At 38.1% G+C, this 27094-nt stretch overlaps 1 protein-coding gene across 1 annotated transcript in view; it reads left to right on the plus strand.

The window, feature by feature from the left end:
• Positions 1 to 7702, plus strand: part of LOC116179364 (myosin-G heavy chain-like) — a 155211-nt gene extending 147509 nt beyond the window's left edge. Inside the window, exon 3 of the mRNA XM_031499148.1 lies at positions 5278 to 7702. Coding sequence (XP_031355008.1) covers positions 5462 to 7687 — 2226 coding nt within the window. The 5' untranslated portion in view covers positions 5278 to 5461 and the 3' untranslated portion in view covers positions 7688 to 7702. The remainder of the gene's footprint in view (positions 1 to 5277) is intronic.
• Positions 7703 to 27094: the final 19392 nt, after the last annotated feature.

Below are 27094 nucleotides of genomic sequence, written 5' to 3' on the forward strand. Positions count from 1 at the left end.
GAAACTTCAAAGTCTATAAACTCAGTTTTTTTAAATGGAATGACCATGTTCTTAATATTGCATGAGATAGAGAATCGAAATTGGCATATTTTGATATTACATGTTCCTATAGCTATCTTTAACAGTTTCTGATTTATTCCCATTTCATTGAATTGATCTCGGAATTGATGCCATTTTTTCACATTTTCTTTTTAGTAGTTGGCCATGATTTTATAACAATCGAATTTTAAACAAATCAAGGAATGGATTCTTTAATACCATTGATTCTTGTTCTAGTCTAAATAATTCATTAATAAATAACTCATTTATTAAGGATATAGGACGGAAAATTTTTGAAAAATCTAAGTAAACAGAATCGTTCAACTGCATTTCTTAAACAACGTGTAAGTCTGGAAATTAAGAGAGGTAATGCGATATCTGTTCTAGCAACAATTCCATACCAAAAATGTTTCAACAAAGTTTTTTAGGTATATTTTGCATTGAATTTATTTTGTTAATCTTGCATTTGCAATTCAATTTTATTCATTTTCTTAAATATTCTCTTGTAGAGCTTTGTATCACTTGTGCTTCAACGGTTTGTAGTGCATTAGGGGTTCAAAATTCCCAAAATTCATACAATTTCGTTCCAGTTTTCGAATGAATGTACGGAAAGCACGCTCCGCGATTCTGCCCATTTCACTATAAATAAGACTTAAATTCCAAAATAGGTGAAACCATTGCGAGTCATTTTTCGATTTTTGAAAAACTTATGTTCACCTATAACAGTAGGTGACGGATTAGTGTCACTAGATTTGTTTAAAATTCGATTGTTATAGAATCATGGCCGACTACTAAAAAGAAAATCCGAAAAAAATAGTGTCAATTCAATAAAATGGGAATAAGTCAGAAACTGTTAAAGATAGCTATAGGAACATGTATTGTCAAAATATGCCCATTTCGATTCTCTTTCTCATGGAATAGTAAGAACATGGTCATTCTATTAAAAAAAACTGAGTTTTTAGTCTTTGAAGTTTCATAAATTTGGATATCCATAGGGGCGGTCGTACGCAACTTAACTTTTTTTAAGTGCACTAAAAGAAAGCCCTATTCATTCTCTATGCACTGATAAAAATAGGTTGCCATGACTACAACCGTTTTCAAGTAATCAATTATCAAGGTACCATCTGCATCCGCCATTTTTTTTCTTAAAGTCAAAATAACCTAAAAACCATAAATGGTAGATATCGACATATGAGTATCAAAAGAAGTGAAATTTCACGTAGAATCCAAAAATGCAATAAAAAATAGGGGTTGCCATTTAAAATAACGAAGTTACTATCTACTTCCGGTGTTTGCGGAAGTGCGGCCATTTTGAAAATATTTTACATCGATTCGGCCTTCAGAGTAACTCCTAAGTACCAATTTTCAATAACCTACCTATTTTACTTTCCTAGAAACTTTTAACTAAAGCTCCCAAAAAAAACACCCTGTAGAGCTTGAATATTTTAGACTTTAGAGTCTTAATGAATTTAGAGATTTCAAAGATTATAGAGACCAAAGACATTTTTGAGTGGCATAAAATTTAGAGAAGCTTGGCTCAACATTAATTCGAGACAATACCTATGAGCATCAGCCAGCGCTCTGACAAACATAAACTTCCACCTTCACCCCACCTCAAATTATGTTGAGGGCGCTAGACAAGGTTATAAAATTCCAAAGATTGGAGCGCTCTTACTCACAGTGATGCTAATATAATAAAATTAGCATGCCCTCCATTGAGAAACCAGGAATATTAGGAAAATTGAAATAATTCTGAAAATTAAAACTTGGAGAAAAACTGTGAAAATTAAATTGTACAGGGTTAAATTCGTGGCTCACGATAACGGTGAGAGATGCAGTATAGGGTAAAATGACTAAAAAAGCACATTTTGAATAATCTTTGAAAATAACTGAGATATCACCGAAAAACTGAAAATGTCAAATTTCGTTTTCATTTCCCCTAGCTAGCTTAAACAGTCAGAAGTGGACGGTTTGCGTTATCATCTTCTATGGGCACTTTTTTGGAAGAATTTGAAGCTATACAGGTACCTATTGCTTCTCGACTTGCTTATTTCTTATGAATCTTGACTTTTAAGGAATGAGATGGACCTCGGGTCTGTCGTATTATAAGAAAGAAACCACCACGAAAAAGTTTAAACTGGGGGTAGTGGTACGGACAGACAGACAAAGTGCGGACAATAGCGATCATTTTCCTTTGAGAACATGCGCTAAAAATGCAAATGAGGGATAAAAAGAAGAAAAAATAAAGCGAAAAGGAACACGGGCTACCGCTACAGCATCCTATACCTTTCTCTTTTCTGCTTTAACAAGCTATTTGAATTACAAGTATTTTAGGCTTCATCTTTCAATTACGAAACAAACCGCAAACTCTCTAACTTGAAACATTCATTACACAAGGTAAAAGTTTTAAATTTTCCGAAGTTGCCGAACTGAATCCGCCAAAAAGTCGCTAGGGAAATCCCAACCGTTTACGTGCTGTACGTACTTAGAAAACCTTTTTTAGTACATTACGGTTTAGAAAGGTTGAGAAAAGAAAGCAAGATGGGATTCTAGGAAAGTGATGGTAGAAGATGAAGAAGACAGATGGAGTACCAATGAAAAAGGATTAGTAAGAACAAAGAGGAAAAGAACGGGAGAAGAAACGGCGGCGTTTGGGGGGAGAAACTAACATCAAAAAAGGAGATAGATGGGGTAAGCGTGAGGGGGGGGGGTACAGACTCAAACAACAGAAGAAAAGAAGAAAACGAAATAAACATGGAAAAGATAAACATGAAAATGATGCTCAATTGAGAGAGTTTGTAAGAGGATATGATTTCGTGGAGATGGTAGAATCATGGATAGAAAAAAAGAATTGAGAGAAAATAAAGAACAGGGTTCCGAATGAGTATATGTTATATAAAGAACCAATTTGTGAAGAGGAACAATATAAACATAAAGGAGCGAGGAAAAGGAGGTATATTAACAGGGGCACAAAAGAGAAAAGAGAATGGGGAGAGGAGGAAGAAATACAGGTCAGACGAGTGGGAGCGAGGGAAAGAAAATGAGTACGACAGAGAAGGAATGAGAATGGGAGTTAAAAAATATAATGCCAGAACAGGAATTAAACGAAAATGAATAGAGATAGGAAGAGCAACACAAGATAGAAAATCAAGAGATAAAGAGTGCAACAAAGAGGTAGAATCATAAAATTGAGGTTGGAGAATTGTAAACGGAAATATGTAGTGAGATAGAGACTAGACTCTAGTCTCTAGTCTAGAGGAACAAGGAGGTGGTTTTCATGGACTTAAGGCAGCTTGCGTTTGACATAGTGGAAAGAAAAAAAATATGGAAGATGATGGAAGATTGGCAAGAAGTTAAAGGACAGAATCAAGTAACTATATGGAGAAACAAGATTGAGGGCAAGAATAGAAGGGTTTAGCAGTCTGAAGTGTTTTGGACATGTAAAGGACTCCGACAGAGATACCCACTTCGTCTAACGTAAACTTCCAAAAGTCGAAGATGATGAGATTTGGGAAGGACAATGGAAGGAAAAGATGGAATGGAAATGGAGGGAGGAAAGAATAGAAGAGTAAGAAAAATGAAATATTTAGAGTACCAAACGCAAAGAAACAATGGGACAAATGCGCATGATAAAAGAATTAAGGAAAAAGGGGTGGTTACGATGAGATCGATGACGTGAATTGGAGAGAGGGGGTTAAAGATTGATTTTAGAACAAGAAAGTACCTGTTCGATGCAATGATAAAAGGGGAGATATAGGGGTGGAAGGAATGGGAAGAACTGGAAGAAGTACAAAGGAGATACCGCAAATGGGAACTGGGGTTAGAAAGAAGGGTACCGAATTGTACATTAGACGAAGAAATAAAAATGGCAAAGATAAGGATGCGCGCAAAAGGAATGTAGGAAAACAAAGAGGAAAATATTACGAAAGAGATGGAGATGGACGGGATGAGGTCGAAAAGACAAGAAGAGTTGGAAAAAAGATAGCTGATGAAAAAAAGGGATGTAGATGCGCAAAAACAACAAAAGAGGGTGGAGATAGAGAGGAGCGCATGGGCCAGTAGTAATAAAGAGCTAATAAAGGAGGACGAAAAAATATGAAAACCATGATTCAGATGCAGAAAAGAACAGAGAGGGAAAGAGAAATGGAAACATGAAAAAGAAAGCAAATGTAGAATATGCGGTGAAGAAGAAGAGGACATACAACATATGTTATAGAACTGTACGGAGGTGTAAATGACACTAATGACAGGAAGAAGTAAGAGTGGGATAAGGGGGGAGGCGATGAAAAATGGATGACGTGGATTTTAAAGAAAAGAAGGGTAACAAATGCATTTCAGTTTTATTTTGTTATAAGTTAATATTTCAAAAGTTTTACCTAACTGGCGTCAAGGTAAGATTGAATATACTTCGAATTTTTGAACTACCTCCCTCCCCCCCATTCGTCCTTCGAGTAAGCAAGTCAGCTTCTTTTTTGGTTTAGACTATTCATTAATAATTTTTAAACGCTTTAGGAAATTTTACGCTCTTTTAAAAAACACCAAGATATATAGGGGTGGGTATGAAAGATGGGTTGATAACCCAGTTATGGGGGGGAGGGGGGCATTCAAGAAATCGACTAAATTTGAGACACGCCCTCTAGTGGCCAAACGATTAGAGATAGCTGATTACTGTTTACGCCAGTGATTTTCTCTTTCAAATTGAGCTCCAGACAACTAGGTCCATTTTTCTTCCATTTCTCTTAAAATAAAGAGTGTTCTCATGAGAAAGGGTCCAATTTGGACCACCCTGTACAACCATAAAAAAACGAAGAAAAAAAGTGTCAAAGTTAAAAAACGGTTTTTTTGATTTCGTTCAAATTTTGGCAGTGTATATTAGGCATAAATGACTTACTTAAGACTGTCAAAAACGTTTTTCTAGTTTGAGCTAGGAAGCTCTTCCGTCAAGAATTTAGCACCTGGTTTTAAAGGCTGTTAATCGAAGAGTTTTTTTGTTGTGCTAATGAAAAATGAGTTATAATCTATAGATAATATAATTTCCAATTGGATTTTCAATTTTTCAAATAGCCCTTTGAACACGTTGCGCCCATAAAAGTAAAAATATTTTGCCTTAATTTTTATAACAAAGCGGAGCCTGAGACAATGGCATTCCTAACAAAATAACCGTAAACTTCACAAAATGTTGCGAACAGCGGCGCGCATAATTATTTTCCGGTGACTGATTTAGCTCTTTTTTTCCAGATTCCGAAGTAAACACGTAGAAAAAGAGATGGAATCCACCAGCAGTAATTTGCCAGACGAAGTGGGTCCTCCGGAAGTAGTCATAATTCAAGGGATGCGCCTGGAAAACGGATACGCGAAGCGGAAAAACCTCGACATAATTTGCAATTTGGAGAATGCGAAAATCGCGGCACGCCATTAAACAATGATATCCAGCTTGAAGAAGCGTTTGGGCGAATTAAGTCTGGAAAACAATAACATGTCCCGTTCCGGCGCTGAAGATGTCGCCGTTAACAACAACAACAACGAGACAAATTTGAATAAGTTCACCAAAGAGAAATCGTTACTATGTATGCCGCTAAACGTCGTCGAACTAAATCGAATTTTAAGTGGCAATTCTCAGGACGAGAATCGATTCGTAAGCTCTTCCTTGTCTACCGACAATAAAAGGTTAATTACACCAGTAATTAGAAACGAGAATGCCAACTCGACGAAATTATGTAAAAATGCGGAAACGCGCGAGTCGAAAATAGAGCAAAAGTCGCTTATAAATAGGGTATCGGTGAGCGAAGCGACTGCAAGTAAACGTCCTTTAAAGAGCAGGAATTCCTTCCATCAGGATGTCAACGAAGCTCTAAATTCCTTACTGTGGCAGCCCTACGAATATCAAAATAAGCAAGTAAGCGACGAGAGCTGTTCAGTTAGTTCGTACAGTTCCTGCTGTAGTTTGTCCTCCCTCGACCTTGAAAGAAGGCCAAACAATGGGCTAATACAATCCCCAAGAAGTGGCAACAAAGCAGACCTACATCTTACCATTGAGATGGTTAATAACCTAACGTGCTATGGAAACCAGCTTAGCCAATGTAAAGAAGGGAAAGGAACACGTGACTGGCTCGCAACGAGTTCACCAACAAAGTTGTTGACGAACGTCAGTGCATGCGAGCAGGCTGCCGAGAAAGTGTCGGTAAAAAGCTACCGTAGCAACTGTAATGAGTTTGCATCTTCCTCCGAAACTATGCGCGTCGAAATTTCTAATTCCCTAACCGATCCGTCGACGTCCGCGTTTAATCCGCCCGACGGCCGTTCCGCGATGAGTTCCGTCGTGAATGTCAATCAAAATGTAACAGGTAGTAGTGATAGCATCTCGAAGAGTACCGGCGGTGCAATTCGTCTGTTACCAAATCATGGATACCAGCGAAGCATTTCTTCTGATATGATACCATCTAATTTAAATTCAATTGTTAGTGCGAATGTAGTCGGTTTACCTAACCATCCTCGACATGCTTCGGTGCCATCCAGTACGACACAAAATAGAAATTCAACAGGAAGTGGTTTCATATTTCCAAATCATCCGCGTAACGCCTCTGAGCCAAGCGCGATGATACAACAACCGGTGGTCATCAACCATTCACGAAACGGTTCCACCCCATCGACTTTTATGCCAAACAACCCCGCGCGTAACGCCGCCCCCGCAACGAATTCGCGTTCACACGTCACCGTCAATCAAAATTCGAACATCAGCTGCGCCAATATCGTTTCGATTCTAAGCCATCATCGGCACAGTTCACACGTGAACAGTGCCGAACTGCCAACGCTTGGTGGAAACATACTGAGAGCAGCTTCGGTACCCAAACCCGACAGTACAAATTTGACCATTGCCCAAACTCGGATACCCTCAAATGTTAGTGCAGTGGATGTTAATTTTTATCGGGCGGTGCCCGTTACGGTTGTCTCGAACGTTCCCTCAATTCAGTGTGTCAATAATACAAGTGAAATCGGTAACAACATCTCTAACGTAAATATCGTTCAGGCCATGCCACCCACAACCCTTTCTTTAACACCTCCCCGCATTTTACCGAGCCGCCCTCATAGTGGCGTAACAGGTACCACGCAAGTGACGGTGCACAACAGCCAAACGGATGATCCTCCTCAAAGGGTTGCCGAAGAAACCCGCACGCGGACTTTTACCTCGACCGAAGCCCAGACGGACGACGCCAATTCGGCGCTGGTACGAACAACCGCCACCGATCGCGCTCTGACGCGCGAGCAGAGGCGAAGGGAACGGCGCGAAAGGCGCCACCTGCGAAGGGCGAACAATTCGAATCATCCGCACCGAGCCGCCAACTGGAATTCGGTGAACGGCGATCGTCTACCCGACCTGTTGAATAACCACATGCCGCCGCCGTACTCGCCGAATAACGCGAACAACGCGCCCGTCGCGACGAGTGGTCTGGTGCATAATTCGATTATACCGGGAAGTATTGTGCCTAATAATGTTGTGCCTAGTGCTGTAGTGGCGAGCCACGTGGTTCCGTTTCATTCACCTGTAGGACAAGTGCCGCTCGTACAGGGTGGTGGACCTGTTGCCGTGCCCGTACCGGCACCTTCTGGATTTAGATTTCCGTTTCCAACTGCTGGATTTAGAAGGTAAGATCGGTATCAACTGCACGGAATCTACTCCAAAGCAGCACAAGTGATTGTGATAACACCAAAGAGATATTTTTGCCCACTATGATTGCGCTAAACGTGACCCTTGCTTAGAAATCCATAAGAGCTCAGAACGACAGATACAAAAGTATCTCCATTTTAACAGTGATGAAAAGGGTCCACTGAACAGGTTAGCAAGTATCATATGGTCCATCCTAAATGTTGATCTTGGTACATGCAAAGATTACAAGAGTGCAATTGATATCTAATCCGACCAGGGATGTCTCAGTAACATCAAGTTACAAAGGGATGAAGACACTGCAGCGCAAATTTGATCAGGGCCCCCCAGAAACCCTTGCCCACTGCTGCAGTGTCTTCAATTTTCACTATCATGTGACTGTTCTCAATGTAGATTGTGGGCGACTATAATATAAACTACTTGCCTTAGTACAAAAACGAACAACTACTTTTCCTTTGGCGAAGATGAGCCAAAGATGCGATCTTTCAGCTGAACTATTCGGATGGAGGAAAAGTATTGGGTCGAAACATGTACCTAGATATTGTTAAAATCAGAACAGTACATCTCAAAATGTATAAGGACTTCAGTTTGTAATTTACTGCACAAGTCAAGATCGAAAAATTCGAGGAAAAATTACTTATGCAATATTCAGAAATGTACCCTGTCTGCAGACGAGTTTTGGGAATGACCCAGATCTCAATATCTAAGTATCATTGACGTCCTCGTTGACGTCGTTTTCTAGCATATATCACGCAAATAAAGTTGGACTGATGATATAGTCCGTCTAGACTCTGAAAAGTATATTTTTAATATTTGAATTATAAAATTACAGCAAATAATTAATCCTATTTACTTATATAACCTCCGAGATAACCTCTATTTAACTGTAAACGTCCAGGTGCACCCGAAACTAGGTCATCTCCATAATGTTCGGTGATCGTGGTCCAGAACTGTAAAACTGACCGAATCAAGCATTCTATTTATTTCGTGACGCTGCTTGTTCAACTTCAATTAGTTCCCACATGTTTTTTAAGGTGAAGCTGCTGGTCATGGAATTGTTGTCACTTGGTCTGTCCAAGCTTGAGTATAGGACGGTGTATGTCATCTTGCATTATCCTGCTGAGAATGCCACCCTTTGATAAAAATCATGCGCTGTTTCAAGTAAACAAATCGTTTAGAATTCCAGAATACTTTTCACTATTAATGGTACCACCGTTGATTGATAAATATACACTTACCAATCAACGGTACCACTAACTATACAGGAAGTGTACCACCAGGTTGAGATATTGCTCCCCAAATCACTATTTTGGTTCATAGGGTTTTTAGGCGATTTCACCAATTTGGAAACAACGTACGTAATTACCAAGAGCACGAATTAACGATAGAGTTAAAAGTTTCTGCTTGGAAGCAAAATAAACCGCTAAAGAGCATCTAAAAAAGCGACAGAGCACCTCGGTGTGACCCTACGGGGTCATTGGATTTGACCCATTTTCAATAGGCTTATTAGTTGTGGCATATCCGCATATTGGTCAACTGTGCAAAGTTCGAACCAAATTGGTCTAAGCGTTTGACAGTTATCGTGTTCACGGACGGACTGACAGACGGGCACCATCGACTCTCCTATAAAGTTTGCATCGCTTTGCTCTGTCGCTTAATAACATCGGAAGTGCTCGTGAAAGTGGCTATTGTAGGTATCTAGGTAGGTACGAGGGTAGCTATATATCGAGGTATACATAGGTACAGGGTGTCCCATTTTGGTCAAACTTAAAATGGTAAAATCACTTAATCGCTTAAGACATACCCCAAGCAGCATTTGGACGTTCAACCAACGTTGTACAACGTTGGGGTGCGCAACCTGACGTCGGTGCCCGACTTCGGTACGACGTCGTGCCGACCTACATATGCACCAATTTAGTGAATTTGAATTTTGGTTGGAACGACGTTGTGATCCGACTAAGGCGTTGGTACTGCTGACCTAATCTTCACTAAAGCTTACGGCGCTGTAAGGTCATTTTACTGTCCCAAATTGGACTTAAAGTCAGATTAGGGTAATTTTATCGCACAGAAAGCGACTCCAGTCGTTAATTTATTTTTCATAATTTGAAATTTTTTAAAAAACAGTTACCTATTCTCCAAAAAATGCTTGCAAAAATGTTGCCCATGTATTTGTATGAATAAATAAATCCAACTTAAGACTGAATTGGTTGATTGCCGACGTAGAACCAACGTCCCCCGATTTAACAAAACTGTACCAAACTAATTTAGCCGGACACCGACGTCAAACCGACGACGGTACCTGACCGAAACATATCTAGGCCTACTTTAGAGGTCGAACCGACGTTGTTCCGTCTACACATCATAACCTTTACCTCTAAGTCAATACCCAACAAGTAATTGTAACTATTCCGACGTCGCGACTAGTAAGAATTTAGTCGGTAGCCGGTAAAATGTTACTTGGCACGGGGGGAAATACCTAGCTCTTTCCCTAAACTTATTAACACGGCACAAAGGTATCCTTACACAGTTCACAAAAAACAGTTACAATTTTCAATGCATGCACTTTACACTAACGACCGAGTAATCGCAGCATTTATAGGGGCGCCGATAAACACCTCTCCTTGCAGCACATTTGATGGCCAAGACTTCAAAACGTAGAACAAAAACTAGCCGCGAATTCGGCTTCCGGATTCACAAACGAAACTTCTTCCATCTTCAAACTCACATTGAACGAAAACTTTCAATGGTGGCTGTGGCGTCAAATGAGTACTAACTGGCCGTAAATCAACGATGGAATTCGCAACAAGCGAAATAAATTCTCCAACAAAACGTAACTCGGTGCTCAACGTAGCAAAAAGCTGATTTAACGATTCCACGAGACGTAACTCTGATTTTGACTAAAAGCCGATTTTAAACTTCAACGGAACCTAGTTGCGCGCTGAACGTGGCTAAAAGCGCATTTTAAATCTTCAACGAAACGTAGTACTGCGTAGACTGTGGCAAAAAGCGACGCTTTTCTTCTTGACGTCTTATTTAAGGCGAAAACCCTTCTTCCGAAAATCAAAATTACAACAACCAATCATATACAGTTGACAACAAAGACTATCCCCTCAACGTACGTTAGTAGGCCAAGAAAAATTAGGTAGATTAATCCAAACTTAATTTCTAGGAAAAATAAAATTCAATTACGAAAGTTAATTACCCAAAAAAGAAGACGGCCCTTGTCCATCTCAATTACGATGTCTGAAAATTTCATCATGCCTAGTGTGTTATATTTTTGAAATGAAAATTTATTTTATGTGTTTCTAGATCAAACTATGCAAGGTGCTCTATTTAAGAAATGAAATTAAGTACATCCGGTAACTTTTTTAACTGACCTCGTATACTTATTTTCAAAACGGCAGATTATTCAGTAATAATACACATTTTTCCGTGGTCTTAGAGAACGCAATAAAATTTTTGTTGAGCCCTTCAATCTTAATTTAAAAAAAATGTGTTCCTAACTAACCCCTAGAAAATTCATAATGATGAAGATAATGAACTTAGGTTGGTATAACTGCATCTCCTTCTCGATCTCCTTTCAAACTTTGAAACTAATCGCCGGCTGCAGAAATAATAAATTGGAAGTAAAAATATCTAAAATCCTCGCTAAAATCTAAAATATCCTGAATTACATCACCACATTTTATAGATAATTGTTGAGATAATTCTTATCATCAGTCGGTATCACGTTTAGCAAACAGTGGCGCAGATTTAAGTACACTCAAGCGACGCTGTAGGTGGGTGGATTCGGGGGTGGAATACTTCTGTAGCAGAGGAATATGTGGAGAAATTAAAAAAGAAAAGAAATGGCAGATCGACTTTCCCTTAAGCACGCAGACGGGTCTCAAACAGTACCATCCACTGGAGAAAACCACTGTGTTATAAATTCTCTTCAAAGGCGATCGGGAATGCTGCTGACAATTCTACGGTATCTGTACAAACGAGTGTACAAATATACAGGGTGATTCACGAGGTGATTCACGTACCCGTTCGTTAGAAGTTTTTGAACGTGCAGTTGAAATAGCAACGTGAAATTTGGTTTCCAGCCATAATCGACTATTGCGAATTGAAACAAAATAATTTCAAGATGACGCCGTTTCCGTTAGTACCGGAACTCAATGACTACCACTTCCAGTTTTTCGGTGATATCCCGGTTTTTTCAAAAATTTCAAATGGGTTTTTTAGTCACAAAAAGGGGCAACTTTGCACTGAATTAATCTACACTGTATCCCTCATCGTTACGGAGATCCCAATGGTGAGTCACGAATTTGAACCATCTTGTACAGGCCGAAAATTTTCTCTGGAACACTGAATATACCTTAAAAAACCATTTTTTAAAAGAATCTTTTTATGGGACCTATCCGAAATTATAAAGAGTTTGCTACCAATCTACGTACTTTACATTTGTAGTCAGTGATGTACTTCCGCATGTGGTCAAGGGGGGCATATTTTTTAACACAATCAAATTTAAGAGGAAATACTCCAATTCGTTGGCGAGTTCGTTGGTCGTCTTGATTCTCTTCGACCAACTTTGATTTTAATCTCGATGCTTGAGTTTGTTAAGGTCCCTTCGATCCGATATGGCATAGAAAAAATGTATGATGCATTTTGATTCGCTGACAATTTCTCTAAGCCTGTGAAAAAATATGAATGTATACCAAATCTGGAAAGGGAAGGTGTACGGTTTCGATAGGAAAGTCTCTACCTCCATATCGCATGTATAGTAGTGCGATTTTGCTGGAAGTAAATATCGTCGACAGATTACATTAACTACATTTTCGAGAAAGCATATTTTTCTAAAGGCTTTGTTGGCATCGAATTCCGGGATTTTATTCATTCCGAGCGTGTACAACATAAATCATCGGGGCATATCTCGCGTATTGCGAGGGCGTGTGACTTTGTCAATTTTTAAACCGAACTTTCCCAAATTCATGCTTCTGTGCGAAATAAAAATCACGACAGAATTAAACATGAATTTTTTTACAAAACTATGCCGTAATAATGGCATGTCGCGTCTTACATATGCCGCGAACACGACGACCCTTCTATTTTTACCACAGGTGTTCTATATTTGCAGTTTCGTCGGTGCTCTGCTACCATCAAGTAAAATTATTCTCAACGTAACTACCTACATCTCGTTATGCTTTGTGATGAGGTTGGTTGGTAGGTACCTTAGGAACATGTGTGTCCAGTGCGCTGTAAAGGGGATGAAATTTAATCCGGTTTCGTGTCCGTATGCAAACAAACTGTTAGTAAAATCTCACGTTTTTATTATTCCATTTTCTCACAGGTCTCGTACCCAATTATACAGGGTAATATTACAATTCATTGCAGCAATTATTCACTGCATCATCTCCCTCTCGTTCTGAATGTGACTGAAACTCTTGTACGCAATATTTCAGTTGTCGTTTCGTGTCGCATGGACAGATTTGTTTCAGGTTTTGCACAGCTTGTTTAACATCGCGTAACCTCTTGCGTATCATTTACCATTAAACGTCACCATTAGAATTATAATCGATGCATGAAAGTTTGTGTTTGGAAAAGCATGTCGATAAAATCGCCTCCACTCCTTGTCGATTTTTGGGGCTTCACCCATTATTGTCCATCTGGACCCAAATCACTCACTGACAAACAGACGGTATATTTTATCAACTTAGAATACACTGATTGACCAAGCGAGTTCAGAGGCACTGGAAGACATGATTACCTTGTACCGTTACCCGGGGACCAAAACCTTCTTCCAAACAACATCTGAAAGACGTAGAAGCACGAAACAGCTGAACTGGGAAAAGCTGCAGAAAAAAAAAAGAATGAAATGTAATGTTTTATTTGATGTGGTGTTTTTTTTCTAAAATTCACAATTATCAAAAATCCCATTTAAATATTTCCCCAAGTTTGACCAGGTCTATTGTGTTTATAATGCAAGTGAAAAATTTGGGCAAATGTAAGGGAGGCCATTACACCCCTAAGGTTTTGTTTTTGTGGAAAGGATTTTGGGTAGATCTCTATCTATCTATTGTAATGGTACTAGTGAGGGTACCAGTATATCCACGAGTATATCTATAGATTTATATATCACTTCCAAGAAACACTCTAACTTTCGTTATTATGAACCGATTTCGACCAAACTTTAGGGGTTGGTATAACTCATATCTCGGTCAAGTTCGAGAATCTGCCATATTGGAACAAAATATCGGAAAGAAATCTACCTACACCTGATCGGCCGAGCCGAAAGGGATTTAAATCTGGCGACAATACCTGAATAAGAACAGAGATATTGCTGTGCGCCCCACGTTGGGCGCCAAATAATAATGCTGTGTGCACTGGTCCGTAGGCCAGAAAGACCGTACACAAAACACCAAAACAAAAACCTAGCTAGCTCTTTCCCTTTTATTTATTATAAGGGCGAAAACTTCTCCCCAGCACAGAGAAAAGATTAGACTCTGCTCTCAGTTAACCTGTTAACTTCTAACAGTAAAGTAACGTGGGTTTACTCCTTGGTTTACTCCAAACTGAACAGCAAATTTTGAATTAAAATTGACCTTGGACAAGCATCCAATAAAAACACAGGTAAATTAGAAATGATGTCGTTGGAATGAAACACACAGAAATTTTATGTGAGAATTACAAAAGTGCCATTTAATCGTAACACACAAAAGGCAAATGGTACAAACACACAAACAATTATTACAAAAAGACTAAAATTAAGACTTAACTTACTTACTTGTCCGGGAATTGTATTATCCAATCAAAAAGGTATCCGTGCACAGTACAAAAACAATTTTCAGAGGACAGACTTTACACTAACGACCGGGTAATCGCAGCATTTCTCTTCTAATAGACAAGGACGTTCCCTCGGACGTTCCAATAAAAAAAACTCAAGGGTATTATTAATAACTACCCGAGTAACTATCTATTATTAAATCATTTTCTCTTAGGCGATCGATTTCGACTTTATTGTCATCTTCAGGCCGTAGCGTCAAAGTTAAAATATAATAGAAAGTGGATGAATGGTGGTAACATAAGAAATTTTTGTGAAAAGATGTGGATGTAGATGGGGCGGTTGACTATGTTGTGGTTGTAAAGTGAGGTTACGTGGCACATAACACATAACACATAACCTCACATTACAACCACAACATAGTCAACCGCCCCATCTACATCCACATCTTTTCACAAAGATTTCTTATGTTACCACCATTCATCCACTTTCTATTATATTTTAACTTTGACGCTACGGTCTGAAGATGACAATAAAGTCGAAATCGATCGCCTAAGTGCTTGTTCACAATGAACGTAGTCGTAAGATTTACTTAAGACATAACATTTTCGTTATTCGTAAAGTGACATTACTGTTTACAATGGACGTAAACAAGAAATACGTACGCTTGCGCTTTACAAGTACAAAACCACTTCCCGCCGTTATTTTTAATTATTACTATAACCTATAAATCTACTGCAATTTAAAATACATAATAATTCGTTTTTGCTAAAAAACTAGTAATGGACAACTCAATTTTAATGCAACGATTGTTATTACTACTGCTGTTAAAAAGGAGACAGTCAGAGTCAAGAAACAGCTGCACGAAGTTCGAGACGTTATACCAATTCCCCCATTTATGTAACTCTGTGGAATTAAATTCCCTAGATATTTCTGTAAGAAATTCGTAAAGTTGAACAAACTTCAACTTTACGTTTACCTTACGTAACCGCGCAAAGTATACGTAATACATACAAATTACGTAACCTCACTCTGAACAGGTGCATTGGTTTTTTATTATTTCAACTTTACGTTTTACGTTTACACTATGTGTGTCTATATGCTTACGCTCATTGTGAACAAGCACTAAGAGAAAGTTATTTAATAATAGGGAGTTATTAATAATACCCATCATTAATGACCTATTAACAATGGAGTTATACATCAAGCAAAATAACTCAACTTCAAACTGAGTCACGTTGAAAAAATACTTATGGGACGCCGACAAACACATCTCCTTGCAGCACCTTAGATGGCCAATACTTCAAACTTCAAAACGTACCTAGAACAAATAATTCGCCGCGAATTCGGCTTCCGGCTTCACAAACGAAACTTCTTCAACCTTCAAACTCACATTAGACGAAACTTTCAATACTGACTGTGGCTTTAAAACAAATAATCTTCGATATAAAACTCGCAAAAAGCGAAATAAATTCTTCAACGAAACGTAACTCCGTGCTGCACGTAGCAAAAAGCCGATTTCAAAACTTCAACAAACGTAATACTGCGTAAACTCTGGGAAAAGGCGATTTAAAACTTCAACCGCGTTTACTGTGGCTAAAAGCGACGTTTTTTTCTTGATGCCTTATTTGAGGCTTAACCCTTCTTCCGAAAATCAAAATTATAATAACTAATAACCAATCATACACCGTTGACATCAAAGACTCTCCCCTCAACGTACGTTAATAGACCAGAAAATAGAGGTCGAATAATTTTTATAAATTTTTTTGTTATCAGACATTAAGAGACTTAAATTCTGGGAAAAAATAAAATTTCATCTCTCTTAACTACACAGAAAAGGCGATAAATCACATCCACCTGTCAATTAAATTAAGCATTTATAATTGATAACAGATAAAGACCCAACAATTCCCAGAAATTCTACGTTAAATAAAATAAAAATGTAAACAAAAACAACCTTGACCGCTTTCTCGTATGACAATAATCTCCGTGCCATCACATAGATCAACGCCAAATTAATTACGAAAGAAGACCGCCCTTGTCCATCTTAATTAGGATATATATTCTAAACATCTGACCTTGATAACTTCGGATTTCTATGGAAAAACAATTTAAAAATGAAAATTGATTTTGTAAAAATTATTTTGTGAACTATTTCAAGTATAAAAATTAAACAAAGCCTGGCTCTTCTGGCAATAACCCCTGAATTGAAGAGAAACAGAACTCATAAACAGAGCCTCACTTCGCGCTGCTCTAGTTGTATATTGGAAACAGTCCATAATTACAAATCTGTTTTTTTTCACAAGAAATTGTCACTTGTCAGTCAATCTCGAGCGATAGAAAGGCGCGTTAGGCGTAGTTAGGGAACGCGAGTAGATTCGTCTACGATACGTGACAGAATAAAAAAACTGCTAAGGCAAAAATAAAAAAATTTTAAAACTAAAAAAAACTTTTCGCCACCAGAACACAGAATCTGAACTAAAAAGTCAAAAATAAAATTGTCCTTGAAAAACTAAACCAATTCCGAGACCAATTCTTAAGATCCGAGTTGAGATCCCAACATCTTTTTAACGAAAATTTTATTTTGGACTTTTTATTTTATATTCTGTCTCGGATTCTGTGCTCTGGTGACGAAAAGTTTTTTTTTTAGTTTTTAAAAATTTTTTCCCGAGTTTTTTCCCCATTTCGTCCAATGGGTTTTTAAAATTTTTTTAAATTTCACGATTTGCCAGTTTTGCGCAGGGCTAAATACTGGATATAGCAGTGATATAAACTGTAAATGATGTAGCCTCGGATGTAGCTGCTTAGAAGCACCTGAAGAAGTAGTCAACCCGCACCGAAGGGCGCAGATCGTGCTCAGATTACACCCCTGAGTGCTATAAAAACTATTTGCACTGATTAATACATTTCATTAATATTCGACCAATCACCGTAGTGATCGTTTCCAACCAATCAGATGATTTGTTAAGTTATTAGAAGCTATTGGTAGCATTTTATCAGCGACTAAAAGCAAGGTAGCTTTTGATCGGCGATAAAAACGGAGTGAGGAATGGCTAAAGTAAAAAGTGTTTGTGAAATTTATTGTCTTGTATAATAACCTCCGAGATAATCTCCTTTAAATACACTCAGATGAGTGATATAGATGAGATAGATATCTTGGTCTTAAATCAGGAGAGTTTTATTTTTATCACTCAAGTTTTGGAAAAAACTCTCGATCAAAAGCATAAGGTAAAATCGTTCCAGCTAAAGCTCTCACGATTTTATCACACTTTTGAGATTGAGTTTTTTCTTTTCAACAAAACTAAAATTGTAAAATTGTTCGATTAAAAATCAAGATCTTGTGTATTTACCCCCGACTTAAGCTTAGCTTAAAATCTATGACAATGATTATTGCGCCAATGGTTGTCATGGATTTTAACTCGGTATTTAAGGTATAAATACTTAAGCTGAGGACAAACGGCCATTAATTACTTAGATTTGTGGTTAATTATTCAAGTTTGGAGCTAAAACACTTAAAAAATCAAGCTAATACATATCTGCCTAGTTAGTAGGTATCTGAATAGGTAGACAGCCCCATCTCAGAGGTATGGGCGAGGGTATAGGCTTACCCTCGGGCTTACCTGTGCCCCTAATCATGTTTTTACAACCATGGAGTTTAGTAGAGGAAAAAAAATGGTCCCGTCATTAGCAATCGACATTTTCGGGAATTCGTCTCCCTAACGGGCAGATGAACGTGGCGCCACGTCGGTACATAAGAGCGAATTAAGAGGGAGGGCCAAACAGTATATTAAAATACGCACCAGAAGCTTTACTCAAAACTTTTGGGCCTAAGCACCCAGACGGGCATCCAGATTATAATAGTCGTATGCCCAGAATACCTATGTTAGAAACCTTTGAGTATACAAGTATAACCAGGAAAATCGAGCGGTAGAGGATTTTGGGAGATTTTTTTGAATTTGTATTTTTGTGTTTGATTATTAGAAACTATCTATCTCGCTACCCTCGCTACTACCTATAACCTATGCAATGAAATCGAAAATGAAATTTGGTAATTCAAGCTAAAATTTCTTCCTGAGAATCACAAGACAGATTAGGTGTAGGCGTCTACCTGTTTTCTTGCGCCTCTCGTCACACGCTTAAAATTTACAGAAATGGGAACACTGGAAAATGTTTTGTTGTTCCAATTAACTATGAACTGATAGTTGAGACAAATACTTTCAATGTGAAACCTAACCATCCGCTCGTACACAATGGATTGTGAACGAGAAGTATAATTAATGGGTGAAAATCTCAATCTCGTCAAGTTATTTGTTCAACTTTCTAAACAGCTAGGTATACGGAATCGCGCTGCTCCACATTTGTTTATTTAAATATGGAAGTCTCGATCATTTGTCATTGCATAAGCAATTTACAAGAAAATAATCAAAATTCAGCGATGTACGTACATTACATGGCGCAATTCCGTTACGTGGCCTTTAAACAGTTCACGATTGTTTATGCTTTTCGATGATTGACCTTTTCGGCTAATATAATACTGGCAGGTTCTCGACTTGATTCCAATAAACGCATTTTTTGCAAGTTTAGGTATATTGTCGACGCTTCCTGATGTCAGCACAATTGTGTGCATAGAATTTAATTATTATAGGAGAGATTCCATTTTAGATCTACTTAACTCGAATTCTTCTTTTCTTCATAATTCAGTTCTATAGTCAATTGCTGTAACCAAACAGGAGGCCAAACATGTAATAATCTGATAACTTAATATCACCTAGAGACGATTGTCCATGATTTATGAGTTTATCAAGCTACAGATTGCATGGTGAACTTTGGGTGCAAAACCCCTAAGAATTCACGAAGCCAACCCCGTGTTACATTGATCCTTTTTCCCAAGTTTTGCAAAGAAGTTTTGAGGCCACAGGTATCTACAGTATAATAGTAATGTGTACTTTCGTGAGGTTGACATTATCAGTTCAGCAATAAATATTCAATGGACAAACGATTATGCAACAGTGTTCTGAATTCTTTCTTTTCGCCCAACCTGCATAATCTGTCATCAACATAATTGGCAAGGCGCATTTTTCCTAGGTCAGTATAAAAAAAGGAGGGGAACATGGATAGATATTAGATGGGATGGCGAAGATATTTTACAGCATAGAAATCATCTTTTACTCAAATTTCTTATCAATAGAAATCTGCAGTAAATTGGAGAACGTGCGTACAAAAAATACCGGTTCAGAAATGTTTACAAAACAAGAAATTGATGATGAAATAGGAAAACTGACTAAAAGTATTAAATAAATTAGCGACAAAAGTCTACCAAAATTGAGAATTGAAAAATAAAAAGTGGAATGGACGGCGAAATAACGAATTACCAAAAGTAAATGAAAAACAATTACGAAATTTAGAAGAAACTATCAAAAAAAACAAAATGTAGAAGAAAGAGAAAAATTAAAATTAGGTAATTTATAAAAAAGACAGAAATCCATACTATCATTAAAATCCAGGAAAAAGAAAAAAAATTAAGATTTCAGTGTACCCAGCACGGAAATCATATCCGTAGAAAGTTCGTGAAAAACCGACTAAGAATTGTTTTTTTACGGAGTTATCAACTGTTCGTTTTTTTAAATATTTTTTTAGGAGCTATTATCAACGTTTTCATTAGGCGTATAACTTATTTTCTCAAAAAACAACCTTTTAGAATTGGTACCGCAAGAAGTACCTGCAGCGCCTTAAGTCATATGACCTGAGGCGGCAGACGATCGATTTTAGCATACTCTGATAGGACAAAATGGAAATCCATCGGTTAAAATTTTGATCATTCTCGTTCAGTGGATTTCGTGCTAGCTCCCCTACTACTAAGATTATGTCGCCTGAGGCGGCCGCCTCGCCACCTCACCCCACGAGCCGGCCCTGATGCCAGGTGTCATTCTCGAGTTTTTGATAATACAGTGAGAAATACACCTGAAAATGAACTAATTCGTATATCATTAGACGAGGAAAAAAATCTTCTTTCGAGTGGTGTCATGATCAACCCTCTAAGTTAACATGGAGAGCAATAACTATCTACAAAAACCCCTTTTCCGATGTTAATTCCCTATGTTCGTTTTGGGAATATTCACCCGGTATAAATATTAAAGGTTGGGTAGTAAATTAGGTATATCCGAAAGTATACAATATTCTTATACCTTTGTTTGAGCAATCTCCCATACATGTTTGGCATGCAGGGGAACATGGCAATCCGTGTCGCCGGCAGTTGCACCGAAGGGTCTCGCAGCCTGTCGCGCAGCCACACCTGTCCAGAGCACGGACTGCCTTCCATACTTGTGGCAGCGTGGACTACAGAACCTTCCAGCCTTTGGTTTCAAGAGTCCATCCCCCTCCTTCTGGGCTTGTAGAGCTTCTCATCACCTGGTTTGCACATCCCCAGATATGGCCAGCGACATCCGCCGCCCTCCTTATGTGCTCCTCCACCTCTTGCTGCGGCGACACGGATTACCATGTTCCCCTGCATGCCAAAAATGTATGGGAGATTGCTCAAACAAAGGGTAAGAATATTGTATACTTTCGGATATAATTTACTACCGAATATACGTTTAATATTTATATGTAAAATTCCTTTTCAGTGGTGATAACGCAATCTCAGAGGAGGTCAGCGATGTACTTGGTGATTCTTCATAGGCTTATACATTTTTTACCCCATGTTTTAATATATCTTATGTTTTGTTAATGTGTATTTTTATTAAATAAAATATTACAAATTTATATAGGTATTAAAACATTGGAATATCTTGAGTTTTACCGCGTGCGACGTCTTCAAAAAGTGCAGTAGGGAAGCCTCTCATGCAGTTCCGATGCCAGTAGGTTATTTTTGTTATCATAAATGAATTCCCTGACCCCAAAAACATAACTCTAGACACCTTACACGACCCGGTGTGCCTTAAAAATATAATTCGATCCAAAGTCTGTCATTTTCTAAAAATGGCGGCTTTTCACGGACTTCCGGTATCCGGATTACATTTCTGGCGCTATACCATTGGACTCCTCGGGTTAAAATCATACGAAATCGACACCCAGATCTCGTCTCCAGGCCATATTTAGTTTTTTAAAAAATGTTACAATAAATCACCCCAACCCCTCTAAAATCTACCCACACGGAAAATGTCAAGTGTTCTACGGGTCAAATCGTTTAAATGGCTCTAAGGAACAACTGTACCAAGTGGCACCTTGGTATACAAAAAATGCAGTATCTTTCAAGAATTTCCGTTATACCGCTAGTACTATAATCAACTTAGGTAAGTGAAATCTTTAGAAAAGTGTCCTTCACAAAATATGAATAAATTGTAAAAAATACATTTGGTCAATCATACAAAATTCTCTGAGTGAAAGAAAAACAATCTATAAAAATATTCGTAGAATCTATAACAAAAATTCGCCAACCCTGTAGAATATGGTAGTCATTTCTAGTTTTTCAAAAAATATAAAAAATTGCTTATGCAGACGATAAGATATGACTAATCGAGGAAAACTCGGGAAAAGAATTAGAAGTGCCATGAAAAATATTTAAAATTTGGAAACATGATGCAAAGAAAATAAACGCGGTTGAATTAACATATATAAAATATCAGAAAGAGGACGAAAAACTTTCCAAGCTTTCACCTGGGCTAATAAGGAAAATTGGGGCTTAAGTAAAACAACAAAATTAATCATATACAATAATATATTCATCAGAAGTCTGGGGGAAAATATTAACAAAAAAAGTAAACGTTAAAGGTGGGGTTAAAAGTTATTGGTGTCTACGGGAAATCGAATGCAGAAGAGCAAATCAATATCCCTTCTTATAATTCATGCAACAGAAACGTGCAAAAAGTCTCTCAAAAAGCTTACCTTGCAATTCAACGGAGCGGTAGAAATTTACCTGTACAAGAAAAAGTAAATGCGGCAAAGACGGTGTGGTAAACTTTCCTGAAGGGATGAACGGTAGCGATTGATTCCGGGATGGGCGGTGCTAAACCCTTCAAAACTCCCTGCTCGGGCGCCCAATTTATATGCGACAAACTTCGGTAGTTCCCCTGCAATCGGTGAGCTTTTAGAATTAAACTGTGCAATTAGTTACATTAAATTTAAGGCTGCGAAACGGCCCCCACAGATAACATTTCAGAAAATCGGTCTCCAGAGATCTTGCGGGCAGGGGCGACCCGGATACGGTAGTGGTAGCAATAAAGAACAGATAAATGACTTAAGAGCGCTTCTGCTGAGACTCCTTGCGACTTAATCGGATGGTGTTTAGTCCAGCTCATTTAATCATCTACTGCTAATTACACCTACTTAATTTGCCGGATAATGTTCTAAATTCCTAATTCTAATTAGGACCCATTGTCTCTTGTAATTTCTCAGGTCCCTCATCAAACTGGTATCGGCGTAAACCTGCAGGGGCTTGCAGTTTTAATGCTCGTTTTAAATTACAATAGGAAACTAAACTCTGCTAATGACTTAATCTCGGACTGAATCTGAAATTCAAAAATAGTAATTCACTGTCGTCTTCTAGATGACAGCAACTTTTGGATGCAACAAAAGTAATTGAAATATCGTAACGGGAACGGTTGCAAACGGCCATTTAATTACAGTTTTTGTTTGCGGTAACTGCGGCCGAAACACACCTCTAGAAAATAAGTCAATTACCTTTACCTTCTATCTTCAACATAAATACTTTCGGCCCGATTCTGTTCGTAAATTTTATTGGTGATATTTTATGGAAATAAGTGTGTGGATTTAGTAACAATTGCAATAGTTGATTTGGTGGGTACCCCTAATGCGGCTTTGTTCCTTTCTACCAAGTTTGGCAGAAGAAATTTCCTACAGAAAAGCCCTCTAAACGATCGTCAGATTATATTAGTCAGCACGACTAGGACATCAAGCTAGCTAAACCGGCTGTATAATAATCTGACGCACTCTTCAAAAAGCCGCCACAAGCTTGCGTCATGTTCAAATCGCCAGTTTTCTTAATGGGAGCTTCTTTGGGGTTCGCCTCTACATATTTGACGCGCTAGAATAAATCCAGTTATCTACCCCTGCGTACAGCCAACTCCAACCATGCAAACTTGCAGATTAACATATCAGAGACACGTGGGACATCTACACTATCAATACCTGACGCGCTCGAGTATTTTCATGTACAGGGTGTCCTATTAATAAACGTCACCGGCCATATCCATGAAACCGTTAATTGCACAGCTTGCGCACGAAGATTTTGTGTACAAAAGAGTCCAAAAGAAATCTCTAGAAATTATTTTCAACTTTTTAGGTATGCCGCTAGCGGGCGTGCGAACGTGATTTTTTCGTACAATACAATACAATCGTAAAATATACTCAACAAAACTTGCATAAAAATACATGCATCGCAATTTTGCAATCTTGTATGAAATTTGCATCATTTTGTTTGCCTGTAGATACCCCCCCCCCACCCCCACCATATAACTTTTATTCTCTTTACAATGTGATCTACAGTTCAATAGGTCCCTACGATGCTTGATTTCCATTTAGCATCGTGGGCTCCCCTACTATTAGGAAATCTGAATCATCACACTCACACAGCTTTTTCGGAAACCATTTTCACCAATGGGAATCACCATGGTTAATATACCATCAGAAAATTTTGGTTACCAAACTTTATAAGCATTGACCTCAAGCGAGAAATATAATGGTTTTTTTCGAGGATTTTTCCTGATTCCTCGGATTAATAACTGTCAAATAAACTACTCCCTCAAAAATTAAAAAGAAAACAGCAAATTCAAGTCAAAAGAATGGTGATATTTGGAAAACACAACGGTGAAAAAGGCACCTGTAAAAAGGCGAGGAGTAAGTGGGGCATTTAGAGCCATCAATTACACAGCTTTTTCTTTACTCATGTACCCGGTTTGGCATGGAGAATAAATTTCCTGGAAAGTGGAAAATTTCTCCGATAAGTATTTTTCTTGGTATTTTCGCACAATTAGGGCGTTGTACCGTACATCATTGTATTCGTAATAAAAAATGATAACTGATAATGATTTTTTAGGTTCTTTGGATCGAAGATTAAAATTAAACTTTCTTCGGGGCTTTAGTATAATTTTTAGATTTTTTTGTTTTCGGATTTGCACGATTTTACAGTTACTTTTTCAGATTCTCCAAATCATTTTTATGTTTGAGTTCTTGCAATTGGTCTATTTTATAGTTTTTTTCAGATTCCTCAAATCCGCCAACACTTTTATTCATTGGAATTTCTCGGGAGGTAAAAACTAATGAATGTTTGTACGAAAAGGGGTTGCTCTTTAGTGTTGTGGTTATTACTTCGATCGCAGAAATGTGCAAATTTAGTTTCTTACTTCTGATCAAGATAAAATTCAAAAGAAATTAATTTGGATAATATCGATCTCACATCATTGGAAATGACCCAAATGACTTCGCACACCTTGAATTAGCTCATATTTACCTTTCTACGAATCGTTTTACACACCACGTGTCATTCGCGAGCAGTTTCATTGCACCTAAACCGTAATTTAGGAAGAATTTTTCCAATTCGTTTCGGGGCGCCCCCAAATTCGTTCACTTTGCAACCCTCGTCATATACCAAATTATGCCGTTACGAAAAGCGCCCTTCGGTTGTCAGAAAGTTTAACTTACCTGTTTAATTGGAAATTGTCTAGTTTCTGATGGCTGTCATGTTAGAAATCGTTTCAGTTGGGAAACGCGATCGATTACCATCTACCGAAAACCGTGCAATGTTTCAATTTGAAATTGAAAACGAGATTATTTTCCCGTTATTAATTCGTGTTGCGGTTAATTAAAGTTGAATTTGTATTATGTTACCTGTTCGCTATAGGAGGACACCTGCCTTGTCCAGTTTGAGATTTTTACAATTGTGAGTCACCGTAGTGAACGGAGAGGCGACGGGCGATTGTGAATGTACGGCTATTGCTGCGGCCTCCTTTGATTACTTCTTGTGCACACAGCAACAGTGCTCGCCCACAATTCTTGAACCGTTACTTTTGTATTCTACTCTTGTTACATCATTGTCTGGCATTTAGAAATTGTTACACGAGCAGCCGAGCTGATTATCATTTCGATATTACAGTTCGCATCTTGGAATATGCGATGCGAAATGTACACATTCGCATGTTATAATTAATTAACATTTGTATGTGCTCTTGATTGATGTGAGACTATCTAATGATAATGGATACCATCCTCGTCACTTAGGTACATCTGTTTAGCTGTTGTTTAACGACCTGCAGTCCCAAATGTATTTTAACATTCAGTGTGAATGATAGGCAGGTCACTGTAATAAAAAGTAGAGGGCCTCGAGTACCACTTTAAGACACCCCTTTTTTTATTTATTTTTTTTATTTACAAAATAATGTAAAACAATTGTGCTCGAGCAAGTGCCTAAAACGTAACTTCAAATGTCTTCTCCACGATCGTATAACGTCGGTATTTATTGTGGAAAAATGTATGATTTTCACTTGAAATTTCTCTAAATTATCTCGAAATGCGCCTGTGAATATAAAGGGCCATTCTTTCGTTGCCTTTCATTTTAAAAGCTTTAAAAACACTGCAGCTTTCTACGTGGTTCCACACCTCTAACCTTCAGGCAGACACATCTGACAGAATTCACGCAAAGAATTGGATTTTTGTGATTCGGGATTATCATGATGATTATTTAAAGAAAAGGGGGTAATTACCTTTAGTGTCCTAACCGCTAGGGGCGAAACAGAATTTATAGTTGTTCTATAGATAAAACGATGGTAAGGATAACGTCCGTTCCGAGGTCCGTTCTAAGTATAAAATCCAACTTACTAAATACTAAAAACGTAATTTTTCCTTCGTGAAAGTGTTTCCGTCCCCTTTTCTGCTTTTCACGGAAATCCCACGCGTGTATTAATCCCCATTAACGAAAATGTGGCCGGACAAATGTCATTGAAATTGGGAAAATTCCCGTCGCGTTGAAAGTGAACGGCCATCTGCTTGGTGTTTCAGATCTATTCTTAAACCTCGCTTTCTATTTTAACCTTAATGAACGAATTCAGGATTTGGACTTAAAAATTGCGTGTAATTCGGTACATCCCTAGTTTTATTGCCGCCCGTAATGAACGGTCGCAAGGAAATTGCCCGAAGGTCGATTCAAATTTATTGTACAAGCAAGAGCCTTATCATAGGTCTCATCTTTTAAAATGACCATCACGTACGAACATGAATTGAGGGAACTGCGGCAGATATGGACTTTCAATTTCATTTATGTCAAAATTTATTACAGGGTTGTAGGGGGATTATTCCGATGGGGGTTGCTTCCTTGGTCAAACGCTACGATAAGGACCGTCGCGGATGAAAGAAGCTATGATTCATTACTCGTATACAATAATGCATACAGAAAATGTCCAACGTAAACCGTAGAACTTTCTCTTCATTATTACTAATTACTAAAATAAGCAATCTGAGAACCCGAAACGTGTTTTTATTATTGCCGTGCCAAGAGCAAGGCGGCGCAACTAAAATTTACGAAAGTGGTTCTAATAATTTTAATGTGGTATCCATTGTTACTTTTCCGCAACACATTGAAACTTTTCGTTTACGTTCCTGTTTGTTATTGTGCAATT

Source organism: Photinus pyralis, unplaced genomic scaffold (genome assembly GCF_008802855.1).
Source record: "Photinus pyralis isolate 1611_PpyrPB1 unplaced genomic scaffold, Ppyr1.3 Ppyr1.4_LG8, whole genome shotgun sequence".
NCBI lineage: Eukaryota > Metazoa > Arthropoda > Insecta > Coleoptera > Lampyridae > Photinus > Photinus pyralis.